Below are 19,069 nucleotides of genomic sequence, written 5' to 3'. Positions count from 1 at the left end.
AAATGATTTCAGACACTGCTTCAGGATCATGGCAAGAGTTTATGAGATGTATTTGAAAAAAAAAAGTCCGGCATTTTGCGCACACACAGTTTACCTGCCACACACGAGACGTGACGTGAACTACCAAGACATCAGGGTTAAAGTGACTGGAATGATCCAGATTCATGATCTGACACCTTAAATAAATAACTAAAATGTGATTGTTTTTGTTTGTGTGAAGAGCGACACAGATGAGAATACACAAGCACACGCTCCTGCAGACAGGAGAGAATTCTTCCTACAGATTATGACGCAGCATGGTTGTTTAACTCCATTATCCAGGAACATAAATATGAATTCGGCAGATTTTTATATAGATCAGTTCGACATATCCACCCGGACACTGCAAAAGCTAAAATTTGAGTTTTTCACAATACAGGTCTTAAGTGGATTTATGTGGAGAGTATTTTTTATTTATTTATTACTGGGGCAGGGAACAGTATAGAATTACTCAGCGATATATACACTCACTTATAGTGCACCATATAAAATAAATAACACAGACTGGTTTCTATCTTTTTGTAAATACAAGATACAAGAATATTTAGATTAATCTACACAATACATTGTTCCATGCAAGATAAGAGTGTCATATTTGTGTATCACACACTTCTGTGCAGGAGCTGGTGTCAGAGAAGTTGAGTGTTCAGCAGCAGAGTGTTGAGTTAGAAAGACTCAATGAAGAACTGGAGAAGATTGGACTGAACAGAGAAAAACTACTGCAGCGGGAGCACACCCTGGAGGACAGGTGTCTTTCTTTCATATGTACAGAGTTCAGACTGACTGCAGACCTAAACGATTTAATGAGCACCACTGATTTAGATTAAAGGATTCAAGTTTTGAGTATTGGTAAGTCTTTTATTCACTAATGTTGTGTGTGTGTGTGTGTGTCTCAGCAGGTACAGGCTGCTGGAATCTCGGCTGGAGGAAACTGTCCAACAGACAATGAAGATTAAGGAGGAAAAAATATTCACTCTGGAAAAGAAGCTACAGGAGAGCAACACACGCAACGCTACATTACGAGCTGAGCTAGCCAATGTAAGGACACACTATCCATTAGAGTTTTATTTATTTTTTATTACAGCAAAATACTCCAACTCCAAACTCGTCATCAATTGAAATCTGAGCGTTGTGATTCGGTAAATTAGGTACAGGTTGAGTAGGAACGGGTGCCCAATTAGTACCGGATTGCATAAATGCTGCTGACAAACAAGGAACATTTGTTTATTATTCTGCCACATTAATTGTGAATTATTTATTCTACAATAAGTACTTTTGTTGTGTTGCATTATGTGTGTGTGTGTGTGTGTGTGTGTAAAAATTATATCCTATCATATATGTCATTTATATCCCATCAACATATTTATGTGTGTTTGTGTGTCTAGGGTCAGAAGACAGTGTCTTCCCTGAGTCAGACCCAGGAGGAGGAAGAAAACCACATCTCCCAGCAGCGCTTAGGTGGTGACAAGAGTCAGAGGTCTGCCACTGCGGAGCTTCTACGAATCAAAGATCATCTTATTGATGTAGAAAAGAAGGTGAGTGACACATTATGTTTGGTTTGCCACAGCCACATGAATGACTTTATGTGCTTTTACATTTCTACCTGGATTCAGTTATTAAATGTCTGTGCTGTCATTATTTTCCCCAGAATGCCTCCTTGGAAACAGAGAGCAGTCTGTTGAAGGAGCAGCTTAGACAGCTGGAGAACCAGAACAATTCTCTTAACAACCAGATGTTGGCGCTGCAGCGACATACCACCACCTTGCAGGAACAGAACTCATCCTTACACACACAGACAGCAAAGCTGCAGGTATAAAGTCTATTATTTACACAACAAATTTGTGAAAAATTGTGTTGTTTTTTACTGTTGATTTCTATTGAATCTCTTAGGTGGAGAACTCAACACTTTCCTCTCAGAGTGCATCTCTCATGGCCCAGAATGCTGTGCTGCAAGGCCAAGTCACTGCCTTGGAGACAGAGGTAGAGGCGTGGCAGCGACAGCGTGAGGAGGCGTGGCGGGGTCGGGAAAGTGTGCTAAGCGACCACGAACGCCTTCTGAGCGTCCATGAGAGGCAAGCGCACGAGTATGAGCAGCTGATCAGTCAGCACGCTGCACTGAAATGCAAACAGAGGACGCTAGAGAATGAACAAAGGACTCTGCACAGCAAGTAAGTTTACAGCAAACTCGACTAACGGTATGGAGGTATGGCAGTTATTTGATTTCACAGTCCTCCCCCAGAAAACTATATCACACATGTATCAAAGTTTAATATAAATGGTGTCACCAAAACGACATCTCAAGATCTAATGACAGGTCCCATCAAGTAGAAAAACACCAATGCTTTGTGTGTCCTTGTGCAGGTATTGTGTTTTGCTGCAGCAGAAGGAGAAATGGGATGAACAGGAGGGGCACGGTCAGAAAGATAAGGAGGAACTAAACCAGGAGATCCAGAAGAATCGGCTACTGCAGCAAGAGAATCTGCAGCTAAAAACAGAAGTGGACAGGTACTGTATCATCATCATAGTCACTATCAGACTAGTGGAGAATGTACTTTTGCTTTTAGTACACCCAAGCTGTGGATTGACCTGCCCGAGTAGCTCATATGCAACAAATTATTATTTTTTTCTTAATAATGTCAGACAATTACTAAAGAATTGATTATAAGGTTGCAGAAACTTATTTTTTACAAAGCACTGCAATATATGATGACATACATTGCCATACTACTTCCCTAAATGCCTCATCAATAAACTCAAAAACCCATGTAAAATATTTGTTCAAATGTAGCTGAATCACAGGTTGTTATAGCCCAGAGATTATTAGAAACAATAGACAGTATTAACAACTATTTAAGGATTCTATGTAGTGCGCGAATGTCCTCACTTGCTAAATGTAAAATCAAATGAATGTCTTTCAGAAAACATTTACCAATGGTTAATAGTAGTCGTGTGATTTTTCTTTCAATTTGTATCTGTGAAATTAAAACTTTGGTGAATATTTCAACTTGCATTAATTCTCAACGGCCTCTAATGTGTTGACTTAGAGAACTAACCTTCAGATTGTGGAAACAAAAGACACCCTATGAACTGAGTGTAAACCCTGAAATGACCTGTACAGTGTAGCTCCAGTGTGGTTAAGGTTAGAGAAAGAACCTGGGAGCACAGTTAGCTAATGATTTTTAAAAAAATGCTCGAGTTGACCTCTTTTCATATTGTTGAAATGTTCTCTCCCTTAATTTTGACTTCCCCCTGTAGATTGACAGAGAGCCAATCACAGCACTCAGAGAAGAGTGAAGGACTTCAGCAGAGAGTGAATGAACTCAAGAGCTCATTCAGCTCTGCCCAACTGGAATTAAGTCAATGGATGACAAGATACGATTCACTGATGGAACAACACCAGGGCCTGGATCTTACAATGACCAAACTAGACAACCACTGTGAGGTAAACAGGGCCTTTAATTTACCATGAGGCAGTGGGGCCTGACAAAGACATTTCTAAGACTTCTCGTAGCAGAGCATCATTTGTCTTAAAACCCTGACCTGACTCTTTGTTGGTGTGCACATGTCTGTGTTTAGCTGCTGAGTCGACTGAAAGGGAACCTGGAAGAGGAGAACCACCACCTCCTGAGTCAGATCAACCTGCTGAGTCAGCAGAACCACACTCTGCTGGAGAGGAGCATGGAGAGCAAAGAGCTCTATCACCAGGAGCAGAAATTATACATGTAAGTGAATACAATGCAGGACAAACTGGAGTGGCACATCAGATATAATAATAATAATAATTATAATAACTTAATTTATAGAGCACTATTCAATACAACGTGCTGCATAACAAGAAAATAAATGGTATATATACAGCAGGAGGAACATAAAGAATAATGGTCATAATATTAGAGTTAAAAGAACAATAATAACTTGGCACATCATATAAATTCAGGAATACGCCTTCCAAAAAACGATGTCTCAGACAGACCCATTTTTTCAATAAAACCTGCATAAAATGATTATATTGTACATCACATTAAATAAGTATCAGCCCATCATTATCTAGGCATTCTGTTAGAATCTCTATATATAGATACATAGTTATTGACACTGTTAATGAAAACAGAACAATACTGTAAATTCAATTAATGTTTTTCTGTTTCAGCGACAAGTTGAATTCTCTTCGTCGGCAAAAGGAGAAACTAGAAGAAAAGATCATGGACCAATACAAGTTCTACGACCCAACACCTAAAAAGTGATATTTACATCATTGACTGCACCTTATGTTTAAAATGTGTGCTTGGCAATAGGAGTACTATAGTGTATGTTGAACACTTGACCACACTTTACAGAGGGCATGGTACTGATCATAGATTGTACTTACACAGAAAGCTAAAAATTATAAATCCAAGCTGATGAATGTAATTTAACAACACAAACTTCCTGCATGTAGCAAACCCTTCACACTGCCGGATTTTAAAACACTTATACCGTTAGGATTAAATGTTATTTTTTAATTTTTAAATACAGTGTGTTTCTTTCTTTTAATAGCTTTTTTTTATGTCACTGCATAAGATTTTTCACATTTTACCACTGTGGGACATCATCTTTACAGGAGTCTTCAAAACAAATGTTGACTTTATTTCTGTATGGACTGATATAAAAATACCACACATCCTTTGCATATAATGTGTTACAGTGTAATTTACAAAATAATTCTTGTAAAGAATTAATTATAGCCATAACCACAATTATGCTTATTGGAATCCATAACTCTGGTTACAAATACATATGCTAAAACATGCTCATTTATGGTTACTACAAAGCACATATTCAAGTTCAGTATCCAGTTTAACCGATTGAATTGCTGCTGTGTGTTTTCAGGAGGAGTCAGTGGTCTGGAGCCAAAGCTTTAGTCAAACTGATCAAACCCCGGAAGGAGAGCAGCAGGGATAGAGGGGGAGAACGAGAAAAGGAAGGGGGCAAGGAGAAAGACCGAGCAAAGAGTGCCCCAGATATCCCGCTACCTGCCCCACCCCCACTCCTCCCCCCTGAGTCGCCGCCCCCTCTTCCCCAGCGTACAGGAAGTGACTCCTCGCAAGAGGTTGGCCACGCTCACAGTAACCTCAACAACCACACCAGCAGCCCCCTCCTGGCGTCCCAGAGTCCAGCGCCACTGACACCCATCATCAGAGGTAAACATGATGTACACGCAATGTCAGGAAAAACATAACCATCAAAGAATTATCACCCTCACCTAATGGGTAATTTTATTCTAAGGTCTCCGACAATTTTAACAAAGACATGTTCACAGTCAGAATACATTTGTTTCATCTTGTCATTGGAGGAGAAACTATTGTCTGTGGGGTTCTCCCCATCTTCTATGGCTGATGAGAACTGTACAAGTACAGTTTTTATTATGAAATACATGTAAAGCACATATCAAACAAACTTTTGTTAATAATTTTACCCAAAGCTGATGAGAAACAGTACTTTTGAAGTGCACTTCCTTGGTTTGCCTACAGAGGGCGCTGTTGGCCCTCACGTCACATAATTCGACCCCACTGTTTCTCACAACTATTAACATCCACTTCACCTGTTCTTTACTGTTCAAGCTGTTCTTTTACTGGGGGATATCAGGTTTCTTTGTTTACATGCAGTCCATCCCACAGTTTATTTTTCACTTTAAGCTCTTATATCCATTTTAATAGGTGTGCTTCAGTATGTGTTGAAAGAGAATGACGAAGCAATGTATACAAACAATATTTATTTTTTTCATCACATTTAATTCAAGTCAAACAAAAAGGAAAACATTTTTGAATAAATTATCAATTTAGAATATTTTCCACACCTTTTCTACACCAGTTTTTACACTGTTTACAAAGTTAGCCTCAATCCAAACATGTATGTCTCTATTTAGTGGGAACAAAAATAAGTGCAACATGTGTATGTAAAGCGCTATGAAAAAAATAGGACCACAAAACGGAAACAAAACAAAATTGAAGACCGTCAGCCCGACCTAGTTTGGGCTTTTCTTGGCTCGTCATAATGTATGGACTTTAGTGACTGCCACATTTTTAGCATGAGATGATCAGTCACTGACGACAGAAAGAGAAGGAAGGAATCCTTGCAGCCATGGCAACAAGAATTTCTCCCAGACTGCTTATAGAAATTGTGGTTGTTGCCACCACTACGTTTCAGTGTTTTATGGTAAACGTGGTATAGCTACCATGGCCATTAGTACATATTGCTTTGTATTGAAGGATCACACACACACACGAGAATCACCCCATCACACTGTCGTTACCTAATGCATGCTTTTCCTCTTTCTATTCAATAATAAAATTCGGTTCTAGTGCATGGTTCTAATGTTTTATGGTTTAATTTCCATTAATCTTCTGTTGTATTGCTCTTATCTAATGTGGAATTCTACTCATGGCTGAGCTCAAATCACTCAGTTCAACAATTGACTTTTTTTCAAATCCTACTGGCACGTGAAAGCTATTTAGGTAAACTGAAACATTAACAATAAAGCTTTCAAACTGCTCAGCTATACCACACAGCTACATACACTCAGTTGTCAGTTATGATACATGAAGTTAAAAATTATAACCTATTTTACACCAAAATTAGCAGGTATACACAGGTTGTTTTAAACACAGGTCAACCCAAAATAACAGGCGGTTGCCTCATTTCCCATAGTCAGTATCAAGTTTTCCTTTCTGTTCCTTTTTTTCCCCTGGTGCATCACCTTCAACATCATATACGCACCAAAAACTGAGGCACGCTCTCACCTCACTGTCTTGCCAAATTAGCATGTTTACCAGGGATTCCCGTTTCCATTAGATAAGCTTAGGCTCTCTGTTCGATTTAATACAGTTTGACAGCAGCACAAACTGCATTCTCCTAAAAGATCATCAATCTGAATAAACACGGAACTGATAATTATAATTCAAGATTCAAGATGTTTATTGTCATGTATACAGCATGAAATGAAATTCTTACTTTGTTTTTCAAACTTCCAGTACAGAAATATTATAAAATAAAATAGTATTAAAAGAAATATATAGAAATAGAAAATAATCTTGACTGGAGAACTCCTTTCATGACCAATGACTTCATGAAGTTTTAGTTTTAGCTAGGGGTTCTAATACACTGCCCCAACATTGTGTCTACAGTTGTTATCTGATATGTCCTGTACACTGATCTCTCCACCAGTCACTGTGTTTTGTTTTAATTCAGAGTGAGTTGAGCTCAGTCCTGAGTCAAATGCATGATTTTACTTAACATCAGAATTCTGTGTCCTTGTTTGGTTCTGATTGGTTCTCTTGCATGTCATCTGTCATTTTACATTCTGTCAATCATATACTTCATGACAACTATTTGACTCATTGTCATTGTTTATCATTCTCTCTTCATTTCTCCATATGTCTGTCCATTTCCTCTCCCTCTTAGCTCTTCCTGCCCCAAAACGCTTCCGTTTTCTCCGCAGTAAAAGTCAAGAAAAGATGCTCGCCCCTCCCCCCTCCTCCTCCTCCACCTCCTCTTCTTCCTCTCGTGTCTCCCTCTCTCTCAACAGACGACTCCGATTTTGGTCTTCCTCTGACATCACAGCTGACGTCCTCACTAGCCAGTCAATCTCAGCCAACGGAGTATTCTAATATTTCCCTCCTCATCTTCATTTTCAAGCAACACATCCTCATCATCATCCTCATCATCATCCTCCTCATCATCATCGATGTCACTGTCGAACCCAACACAATAGCTATGACTTTCAGTATGTCACATTTGAAATGCACACATATCACATGGATCCTCTTCATGAACACTAATATATACTACATATACATGCTAACATTGAACAGCACAAAAGAACATGAAAAACACAAACATGTTTGCAGGTGCATGTTTCCGCAGTGAGCTGGCCAGTATTACTAGTAAGTAGTGTGTAGACGTGATTTATATATTTGTGTTTGTGCAGGCTCCTATTTCCAGGCTCGCCAGGCTCGCCACCATATATCTGCATGTGTCTTTGTTTGGGATTCATATCCTTACGTGTCTTTGTGCGTGTTGTCACTTCCCTTAACATTTTCCATTGGACTCTAGTCAGTGAGAATGAAAGGCTGTAATAAAATAATATGTCCTGTCAACCTCTCCCCCTAATGAGTTGCTTAAAGATAGATATGTCTGCTTCACAAAGCTTTGCTGCAGTTTTTCCTCATTAGCTCGGCTATGTAAGGTCACCACAGCAACCAGCGACTGCACACACACCTTTTACCTGCTGCCTCAGAGTTCAGCTCGTCCGTCGGTTGCTGTTACTTTGCGCTCGTCTTTCCTCTTCCTGAAGTGTGACTTTGTCTGGCACAAGAGGCTGGTATGCGTTTTAAAAATTCAACCCTAATATCAGAATTTCTCAAGCTGCTCAAGGTATAACTAAAAAACAGGATTCATATGAACAGGAACGTATGGTAACTAATTTCTGTAAATGGAAGCAATATTGAGTACTACTGTTACATTATGTTTTGATGTGTCATTTATCACAAAATTACAACATAAACTAAATCCAGGAATCATATCTATTTAGTTTTTTGGTTGTGGTTCAGTTCCGCTCACTCTCATGTTTGTTCTGATCTATTCAGGCGTCTCTCAACAATACTCATTGGTCCTTCTGAGCATTGAAACTGTTTTAAGGTTCTGTAGTTGTTCCCTATATGCTCCATTGTGTACACAAACAGATCTTTTCTTATATCAATTTCAGTGCAAGAGATGAGGCACACAGTAGCACAGTCCTTACTCTGTGAAAACACAAATTCAGAAAGAATTTCTTCCTAAAACACTTAGCTTTGAAATGTATCTACTTCTACTCAGATTGATGTTGGCTGTTATTAACATATTTACTGAACTTTAAGAGTATTTTTGGAAGTAACTCAAGGCCATGAAGAACAATTACAGTGATTTAGTCAGTCTCAATGCTCTTTACATGTGAGTATCGTTTCTTGAAACACTTGAATAAAATCTGATCACATTGCTTAAAGGTTCAGTGTGTAGAATTTAGTGATAAAATTGCTCTGTGGTAGCCTTCAATTTTTATGAAAACTCAAAAGGTGTTTATTTTGTCCAGTCTGGACAACTGTAAAAAACATGGCGGCCTCTGTAGAGAGGACCCCCTCCCGATGTAAATGTAGTATTTCAATATAAATGGGCAATTCTAGAGTAAAGAAAAAAACAATTTGTACAATTTAGATGAAACACACTAGTGAGAACATTGCTAGGATTAATTTATATTCAATTTTTGCTAATAGATCACTTTCACCTAAATCCTAGACACTGGGCCTTTAAATTACGGACTCAAGAGAATTTAGTAAGCCACTATCTTGCATTATTCACTTGTGCCTAACTATGAAAACAGACATTTTTATTTTTTCTTAGAATTTTAATTTCTGACACCACAGATTCTCCCAGGTTTCCCAAAAGGTTAGGGCAAAACCCATAAGTGTATTTTTATGAGAGAGCTTCATGTATATACAGAGAATTTAACTGAAAGCTGGTCTGGTGGTTGATAACCACTTTCACCCACTGCTTCCACCCATACTGCACACACATGCATGCACGCACGCACACACACACACACACACACACACACACACACACACACACACACACACTATACTTCACTTCTCTTTAAAGAATACCTGTTATTGCCATCAGCATGTGAAATCAAAAAGTTTTTGATTTTCAGTGTTTCAGCGCTGATATTTTTTTTCTTGGCTTCTGGAAAAACATTAAGACCATCACTTATATCAAATAGCTCTATAGTTGTGATGGCACATACAGTAGTAGTGACTTCTATCCTCTACAGACATCATTTTCACCTTTTACCTGATTTGTTGAAATTATTTGATCATGTTTGGGTGAGATATATATATATATATATATTATATATTTAAAGTAATATTAGAATCAGAGACACAAAATGAGTAATAACAGATGTCGCAGTGTTGTGTAGCCACCAGCGTGTCTGAATGGATTCTGAATGTGCTGCTTTGCATCTACACCCTGCCCCAGTGTTGTATTCCTGCGCCCTTGCAGCACTGTGCTTCCTGTCGTTGTATATCTGATGGTTAGTCTGTGGACAGAATGCCACAATCATTCTTCACCTAATTCTTATTGGTCTGCAGGTTTGACTGACAGGAGCCACAGAGTTTATCGTAGCAGTACACCTGGGGGCAGCAGTGAAAGTGTCAATGGAGATGATGGACACGGACAAGGTAATTAATACATCAACAATTAATAACAATAATATATATTAAAAATGAAACTCATTAATAAAATATTAAACTGAGTACACTCCTGGTTAGTGGGGGAGGACCTTTCTGTCCCTGTTCCTCCTCACGAACAAATGTTGTCCTTTAAACTGCTTTTGATGTTTTTGATGGCGAGGCATTGGCAGCAGTTCTCTTTGTTTCTATTGTTGCTGCAAGGTATTTGAGTACCTGGTTGTGTCTTTACTATACCTACCTTGGGAGAGACTTATTTTATAACCAGTGAGGATGTGCCTGAGAATAGCTGGAGTTGAGAATATTGGGCCGGATGGATCTTTGTTCAGCCACTGCTGTAGGTTTTTTGGGTGAGGGAGGACGTCATTCATTGCTCTAAGCAGGAAACTAATCCTGCTTGCTTCCATTCCCCACATGTCCTTCCAGCTGATCTTTCTTTTCTCTATGATCTCCCATATACCAATATTTGCAGCTCTGAAGGAGTTGCTTTTTTCCACAGGGGTCTACTCTGACCTAGGTCCAAACCTCCTCTTCCTTGTTGAACATGGTCCACAATGTAAGCATGCCGAAGATCTCCTTATATTGAGTTGCTTCTTTTGGTGTCCATTTCTGTCCTGTTGTCGATGATGGTCCAACAGCCTGTATACATTTTTGTCGGGACTCTGAGAGGGGGTCATCTCCAGCTTGGTTTTAGTGCATTTTAACTCCTCTACAAGACATGAGATAGGCAGCTTAGGGATGCCGTGTCCATACAGGCCAATGTTGCTTAGACACCTTGGGACTCCTAACCACTTTCTCACATAGGAGTTGATCGTTCTCTCCATGTTCTCAAATTTTGTGATAGGAACGCCAACTACCGGAAGTGGCCACATCAGTCTGGGTATCAGGCCAAACTGTATGCACCAGAGCTTTAGATTGCCAAGAAGCATGGACTGGTCGATGTTCTTCAGACCTCTGTTAACATCCTGTTTCAGTTGCTGGAAGTGCTCACAGTCTTTGAGGCTTTCATCATGGCATCGTCCAAGCTTTTTTTATAGGTTGGAATGGGTTCTCCATTAATGTAGAACCTATGATCTGATCTCTTACCTTTGCTTATTGAGATGCTTATTGATTTTGATGGATTGATCCTCATTCTGGCCCATGTGATGTTTCCTTCAAGTTTCCCCAGCAACCGTGCTGTTCATGGTGCTGTTGTGGACGGGGTTGTCATGTCGCCCATGTAGGCCTTGATTGGTGTTAATCAGACCCTCGACTTTTGTCACTCACCAGCTACTTCCCATTTTGAAGCTCTAATAATCACCTCCATCGCCATGGTGAACGCTAGTGGGAAGATGTGAGGTGAAATATATACAGACTATAACAATGTGTAACACATTCTGCATGTTTTCCTTCTAGCAGAGTAACCTCTGTACTTTTCTCCTAGGTCAGACCCATAAAACTCTGAGCTCTACTCCGAGCCACCAGTTGTCATCACCAGGCCTAAGCAACAATTCCAGCTCCAGAATGGGAGCAGGCCCCGGCCGCAGACCCAGAGGTGGCTCAGGATATTCATACATAAAACCTCATGCGTATTTGTGAAGGTTTTTTTGAAGGAGTTTGATTTGACCTATATTTTCAGGTATGTTATTTGATGAAGACCACAATACCTCTGACTCTGTGTTTGGTCACCATGGTAACATTGGAGGTCGCCCAGGATCGGCAGACTTCAGCCACAACACCTCCAGCTCCAACTCACCCGTCAATTGCAGAGGTACAAAACAATTGTACTGTACTCCTGAACTGTATACATACTTTATTTCTGAATCTTTGCCCTGAGTTACAAGGTGTAGACTTGACACACACATGACAAAAACACAACAATTAACCAAAAAAACATTCAGTACTTAGTTTCCACAGACATACTGCAGCCTCCTTGGGCAACATTTTGACAGACAGAGCAACAAAAGAGTCAGTCTGTCAAAGGTGGATGTCTCTGAATCTACACACGCAACCTTAAATAAATAATACTATGTGATTGCTATATGTTATAGTAAACTCTGCTGTAATGTCCAGATTCAGTTACTAATAATACTTATATTTTGTGTCTGTTTTAGACTCACTGGATTGTCCGGGGCGCTCAGCCAGCCTGTCAAGTGATGATGTCATGGGTCTCAGCCGATCACAGCAGACTCTGTCGCGTAGCTCCACCCTCCCATACGACCACACGCCCCAGAGGGCCCAACCTCAGCGTGGAGGCGTAGTTAAAATGAAGACACGGTCGTCATCACCTGGAAGTGAGATGGTGACGCTGGAAGAGTTTTTACACGAGAGCAACTTACAGTCACCTCCTATGGTAAGAAATGTGAGTGCATGCGTCAGTCACTCGCGCAAGTGACAGAGTGAATTCACTATCTTCATCTAAGTTACAACACTGAACAAAAATAGTATGTGAACCTCAAGCTAATGACTTCAACCATAACTAATTGGAGTCTGGATTTAGGTTACTTATGAAAGCCAACGACAACAAGGCAAAGTGCAATGCATGTGGGAAGCTCACCAAACATTTAAGGCAGCACGGCGTCAATCTGAAAGACTACAGCTTTTAATTTCCTGCTGTCTCTGAGTCCCGAGTGTGTCATCTTTAGCTAGCACCTCCAGTAGAGCTAGGGAGGGCGAGCTACGATGGCAGCGACACACCGTTCTTGCTGGCATATAAGGAAAAGCTGACTAACACGACTTGTATGATTTATGTCAGTAGGTTTCGTATGAATAAGCAGCTCAAAACATTATTATCCACAAAGGGTTCAACTGCTACTGATTTCCACTTTCTTGTTATGGAATATATGAGAGATTAATATTTGCATGGTCTTTCAGTTTGAGTGCATGACTTGTTAAATGTATTATAATTTCTTTGGGTCAGAATTGGACTAACAGAAGTCCTGTCATGTTCACATCAGACTCAGCTACTGCTATCTTGGAGTCAGGTTCAGACTGAAATATGTGACGTGACCGACCATCTAATTTGAAGAACAGCTCATTTAGTCCAAGTATTTGAGATTTTGTCAGTTAAACTTTGTCTAGGACTTGGGTCATTAGCTATTCAGGGCTGATGTATAGCTGTGAATAGCCTTCCAGGCTCAGCCACCACAGAAGAAAAGCACTCACCTCATATTCTACTCTACCGTTATGTTATATCCTATCACTTCATCACAGTATCTGGTAGTAGAAAGTTGTACTTGTAAGTAAAACACAAGGGGCATTCAAATGTAATTTGTGGCATATACTTGAACAGTAGTGACAGACCATTAGTCACTTTAAAATCTCTGCATTACTCAAGTCATCAGTAGGAGCTACAGCCTAAAAAGCAAAGAAAAAAAGAAATCTGATGAACTATCCTAATTAGTTTTTCCAGGACTCCCAAATTTTCACTCTCTCTTTTTCAAGGTCTCTACAGGAAGCAAGGAGGACTTGATGACTGATTATTTCACCAGAAGTCCCGCCCCCTCAGCTCACACTACCAGAGATCAGGTGACTCCAACCAGCTATGTCTCGCCCACTGTACAAACATCCAACCAGAGGCCAGGCCAGAGCGTGAAGCCTTCACCTCGCCAACCAGTGGGCCAGTCTCCATCCTCAGGCCAGCCTCTCAGCCAGAGAACCACCCCATCATTGAGCCGGGCCTTCAGCTTGGCCTCAGCTGATTTGCTGCGTTCTAGTGGACCAGATAGTTTCCGCGGAAATGATGCTTCTCCTGGCCAATCCGATGTGGTAGTTCGACGGCAAGGAGGAGGAGTAAATGGGAGAGAACGGCCACTCTCTGCCCGTCTGGCTGGTCCAACCAATCAAATTGGAGATAGCAGCTTCCTAAACCTACCCATTCACCACTCATCCTCTCTGAATTTGCAGACAGAGAGATACACAGAGCGAGAAAGAGAGAGAGGGAGGACTCCTGCATCCCGGAACGGCCCGTCCTCGTCCTCTTCCTACCACCACCATGGCGAGGTCGCCATGGTAACCCCCACCAGGGCAGTGCCAGCAAAACGGACTAATGAGGCCTCTGAGCACGGGGAGGTGTTAAGAGAGGGCCAGGCGGATGACTCCTCCCACTTAGAGAAAGAAAGTGAGAGCGCGAGATGTAGCTCTGTTGAACGCCCAAAAAGCACACCAGCATCCCCTGACCCCAACAATGACCCCCAGACAGTGTGGTATGAGTACGGTTGTGTCTAATACCTGGAACCAAATACTCTTAACTGCAGTCTGCATTAGCTAAATGCTAGAGCTGTGTGGACTGAGTCAAAACCCTCAGACACATGTAATCAGTCATTGGACTAAATTCTTTGTCTTGTTGATAAATCTTAGAACTTTGAAGCCTGTGGTCAAATTTTGTTCCAATACAGCAACAATCACAGGAAGTCTGTGGACTGGACTTTGTCACATTTAAAAACATCTCAGCATGAAGGACTAAAGTTTGTATTTTCTGAAACAAACTTGTAGATGAACAACTGAACCTGATCCCATATACCAGCTGCCAATATGAAGGAAGCTTTCTAAAGCTAAGGAACTGCCGGAAATTCTGCTTATCACAAACATCACATCACAGCCCAACTGCTGGATCTGTGGAGTCATTTTTACCATCATCATCATAATTTCGAGCTGACTCCCTTAGAGGCGGATGCAATATAAAGGGATTTAGGGTTGACAATCACACTAAAGTCTCTGACAATACTCATATTCATGAGGCTTTGCTGGTTTATTATCAGCATTTTGAGCTTGATCCAGCAAACTGCCTCAGCCCATATGATGGGCTTTTCTCTGGGGAAACAAAGCCACCAAAGGAGCTGTTTTTTAAAATTGTGTTTCCATTCTTGACTGTATTTGAGGTGAATTGTGGATGTTTTGACCAGATGATTTTCCAGATGTTAATTTTTTAAAGCATTCCAATTTTAATATCTATTGAAATGGAGATGTAAGCTTTTAAGCTGTCTAAAGTCTGAGAATCCATAACACTTAAAGCCCAGTTGTGGAGCACAACACTAAGAATGGGCTTTGTCTATGAGCTGGAACTCTGACTGCCCACCATCTGGCCCTGCAAAAGTTTACCTGGCTGCCAGCACTTCTGCAGAATTGTAGGCAATGATTTAGCCCTCACCAAGAGTCACTAAATTAAAGTAAAGATGACCAGAGCAACTGAATGTATCAGATTTCTCCTCCCTTTTTCTCACCTCTTCCTCTTCTCTGTTATGTAGAACAAACACTGGAAAGAGGAGTTACGGAAACAGAGGGATTCCTGCAAAGAGAAAGGAAGCAAGTGGAATAGAAAAGGGTGTAAAGATAGAGAGAAAGTAGGTTAGAATAAATAGAGGAATGCTGGGATGGACACAGATGAATGGACAGATATAGAGACGGATAGAGTGATGGGAGGATGAACAGATAAACAAGCCAGAGATGGAGGGGCCCCACCCCTTTAAATTACAGTCTTTCTCCCTCCATCTTTAGATTCTGTCCCAGCATGCAACACTGTGACACTTTACTGGAAATGTGCTCTGCCCAAGCCAACACTAGATTCGGAAACACACGCACACACACACACACACATATATACAGTATATGTAATGATGCAGACACACAAATTGTCCTTCAGGGGGTTGGTTGTGGCTTTTCTTACCATTGAACTGGACTTAATTCACATTGGCGTTCATGGACACGCACACATACACACACACACCGCTGAGTAAACTACAGTGTACTGCTGCATGCTAAGTTAGCCCACAGTTTAGGCGCTGCACAACAGACAGTGAGGGAGATGGAGTCTGTGCCTGGACCCACTGTGATCTGGATTTGTAGAGATGTGCCTATAATAAATTTACTGTGGCAGTAGTTTAGAATTTAATGAGAAATAAATGAATACACAGTGTCTAGCAGATTGCTCTGTCTGTAAATGTATCCATTATGTGATAACAGCAAAATCACCCAAGTGTGTCTAGTGAATCTGTGACTTAACAGCACATAGAATAGAATGCTTTATTGTCATTGTACAGGATACAATGAGATTAACACACTTAACTGTAGCACATATGCTATGCTGTTAGCGAATATAGCCATTTAGTAAGCATTTTCTGAAATGGACAAAATCTTCAATAACAGTTTGTGTTTTATATCATAACAATGTTCCGAGCTGAAGTAAGTTCTTGATGGATCAGTTTGTCAGTTGGTAGAAAATGAATCAGTAACTATTCGAATAGTTGATCCTTTGTCTTTGTTATTTCTCAAGCAAAAACTGGCATTTGCTTCCATCTTCTAACTGTGTTTGCTCACACCAGCATTATATGATCAGTGTGTGTGTGTGTGTGTGACCAGCTATATGCTTTTCTATTGTTGTGCTGCTATAGTCGGAGTTTACCTGCTGCCACCTGATAAACAGTGAAACAACATGGGCCATTTATTTGAGGTTCAAGTGAAACACTGAGATCAGATGTAGTTTGAGTGTTTATGCTCTGACATTCCAGATTCCCCAACATTTGCAACACTGATAAAGGTGTCTTCTAAACATTAAATGTTAAAAGTCAACGTCCAAGGTCATACAATGAAAAAGAAAAAAAGTAAAAAATCAGTAGTTAGACAGAATGACCAGATGGAAATGTCTGTCTGACACCACACCTGTCCAAAAATAATATCGTATATTTTAACATTACAACAAAATAGTCCTTATAGCTGATTTTGAACACGTACTGGATCTAATATAACCTTAGACATTAAAGGGACAGCTAGTCAGTGTAATGCATGTGGGAAGCTCACCAAACATTTCAGGCAGCATGGCGTCAATCTGAAAGACAGTACAGCTTTTAATGTCCTGTGGTCTCTAAGTCCCAAGTTTGTCATCTTCAGCTAGTGGGAGTAGCACCTTGCTAGCACTTCTAGTATAGAGCTAGGGAGAGCGAGCTACGATGGGCGACATATAATGGTTCACAATACACTTTATTTATTGTCATATGGCACAGACCTTACATGTAAATTTTAACTGTAAAGTCAGCCCAGCTAATATTCTAAGACCCAGTCTTCTCTCGACCACACCTGAGAGTAATAATCTGTTTATCACATTTAACTAAATTGTTGCACATCATGTTTGTCTCTTAGCTGCACAGTCTCACAAATTAAATACACCTAATTGGATATCACCTTTTCTTAGATTTATCACTTTTATTATTGACTGAATGTCAAACATGAGTCACTACTCTCCTGCAGACACAAGTGATTTTGTTTTTAGTGTTGTCACCACTGGTTGTTTACACATATGTGTTGTATTCTGTGGAGAACAAAGAGAAGAGGAAGATGATGACGAAGAGGTGGGAGAAATTAATTGAAGTGTTCCTTGGAAAAAATGATGCTGGTGAAAAAAAAGGATCTCACAATAGGGACACTGATCCACTGACGTTATGTCTGTTCTGCTTTAAATACACCTCTGTCCTCCCTGCATTAGAGATGACTGACAACAAACATTCCTGAAAGCAGCAGAGTGAGGAGGAGGAGGGGGAAGATGTAACACTGGAGTTGTGAGAATGAAGTCCATCACAAAAAGCACATTAAAGTATGCAACGAGCTAAATTATTTTACCTGTAACATTTGTACATGATGTCAGATTTTATAAACAAGTCAGCTATCAGAAGAACTGGGATACATTTAGTAAAATCTTCTGGAACTTAAAGGTACAGTGTGTAGAATTTTGTGATATCTAGTGGTGAAGTTTCATGTTGCAGCTGAACACCCCTCTCCCCACCCTCCCCTTCCAAACATGAAAAAGAACCAGTCGTAGCTTCAGTTGTCATAAAAACTCAAAAGATGTTTAATGTAAAAAAAACATAGCGGCCTCCGTAGAGAGGGTCCCCTCGATGTAAATATAAAGTATTTAAATATAAAGGGCCTTTTCTGGGGTAAAGAAAACTACAATTGATACAATTTAGAGGAAATGAACTAGTGAAAACATCCTGAGGTTTATTCTACATGACAATAGTTCCCTTTCACCTAAATCGTACACACTGGACCTTTAAATAAAAATTTTGTTGATACCAAAACAAATTCATGTAAACTAGTAAAAACCTTTGATTCCAGTAAAACTTTGATAGATGGAGATTAGTCGTAATACTTTTTTAAAGTTTCTATAATAGTGAGATAAAGTGACACAATGTGAAAACACTGTAGGTTGATCCTGTTGATAGTTTATTTGTTTACCTTTTTCACTTGGTGTGTCTTTGTTCTGTCTGTACTTGGCATCACTGTTATATTTATCAAAGGTGTGTGTGTGTGTGTGTGTGTGTGTGTGTGTGTAGTGGTGGTGGTGGTGTGTGTGTGTGTGTGTGTGGGGGGAGTTCAGTTTTCCAAGGGGAAAAAGAATATTTCACAGAAGCAATTTCCTTGTTATTGAAACACACCATCTCACACACACTTCCTGCAAGTGTGTTTCATAATATTACTGTTATTGGCTTTCTGGAAGATGTGTGTCTGGCCTGTTTGTTTTTGTGTACGTGTCTTTCTGCTTTGCTGACTACCTGTTTATTGACCAGTCCATCTGCCTTACTGTCCTAAAACTGGCATTTTCCTTTTATGACACGTCTGTGATCCCTCGTTCTCGGTCTATGTGTCTTAGCACCATTGTGCTGCCGCTGTGCTAGACAGCTCACATGAGGGAAGTGAAAGCAGAAGGTGAAGTGGAACTGACGTCACAGACTTCTCCTGCTCTAACTGGAATAACTACTACTGTAACTGAGGAGGCTGTTATTACACTCAAAAGCATT

The 19,069-nt window shown here is 40.2% G+C and overlaps 1 protein-coding gene across 4 annotated transcripts in view; it reads left to right on the top strand.

Moving 5' to 3' along the window:
• Positions 1-16,519, top strand: part of ccdc88c (coiled-coil domain containing 88C) — a 44,031-nt gene extending 27,512 nt beyond the window's left edge. For 2 of the 4 annotated variants that reach the window (XM_020085053.2, XM_069536398.1), the window contains 15 exons: positions 660-787; positions 936-1,077; positions 1,425-1,574; positions 1,688-1,849; positions 1,930-2,207; positions 2,401-2,544; positions 3,295-3,481; positions 3,616-3,761; positions 4,190-4,279; positions 4,909-5,219; positions 10,203-10,292; positions 11,725-11,835; positions 11,920-12,051; positions 12,395-12,633; positions 13,725-16,519. In XM_020085053.2, coding sequence (XP_019940612.2) covers positions 660-787; positions 936-1,077; positions 1,425-1,574; positions 1,688-1,849; positions 1,930-2,207; positions 2,401-2,544; positions 3,295-3,481; positions 3,616-3,761; positions 4,190-4,279; positions 4,909-5,219; positions 10,203-10,292; positions 11,725-11,835; positions 11,920-12,051; positions 12,395-12,633; positions 13,725-14,507 — 3,093 coding nt within the window. In that variant the 3' untranslated portion in view covers positions 14,508-16,519. Of the gene's footprint in view, positions 1-659; positions 788-935; positions 1,078-1,424; positions 1,575-1,687; positions 1,850-1,929; positions 2,208-2,400; positions 2,545-3,294; positions 3,482-3,615; positions 3,762-4,189; positions 4,280-4,908; positions 5,220-7,479; positions 7,830-10,202; positions 10,293-11,724; positions 11,836-11,919; positions 12,052-12,394; positions 12,643-12,672; positions 12,799-13,724 lie in introns of those variants that run through there. The other 2 variants (XM_069536399.1, XM_069536400.1) reach the window with 2 other exon arrangements.
• Positions 16,520-19,069: the final 2,550 nt, after the last annotated feature.

Source organism: Paralichthys olivaceus, chromosome 12 (genome assembly GCF_024713975.1).
Source record: "Paralichthys olivaceus isolate ysfri-2021 chromosome 12, ASM2471397v2, whole genome shotgun sequence".
In the NCBI taxonomy this organism is placed as follows: domain Eukaryota; kingdom Metazoa; phylum Chordata; class Actinopteri; order Pleuronectiformes; family Paralichthyidae; genus Paralichthys; species Paralichthys olivaceus.
This window is presented reverse-complemented; position numbering and strand designations above follow the sequence as displayed.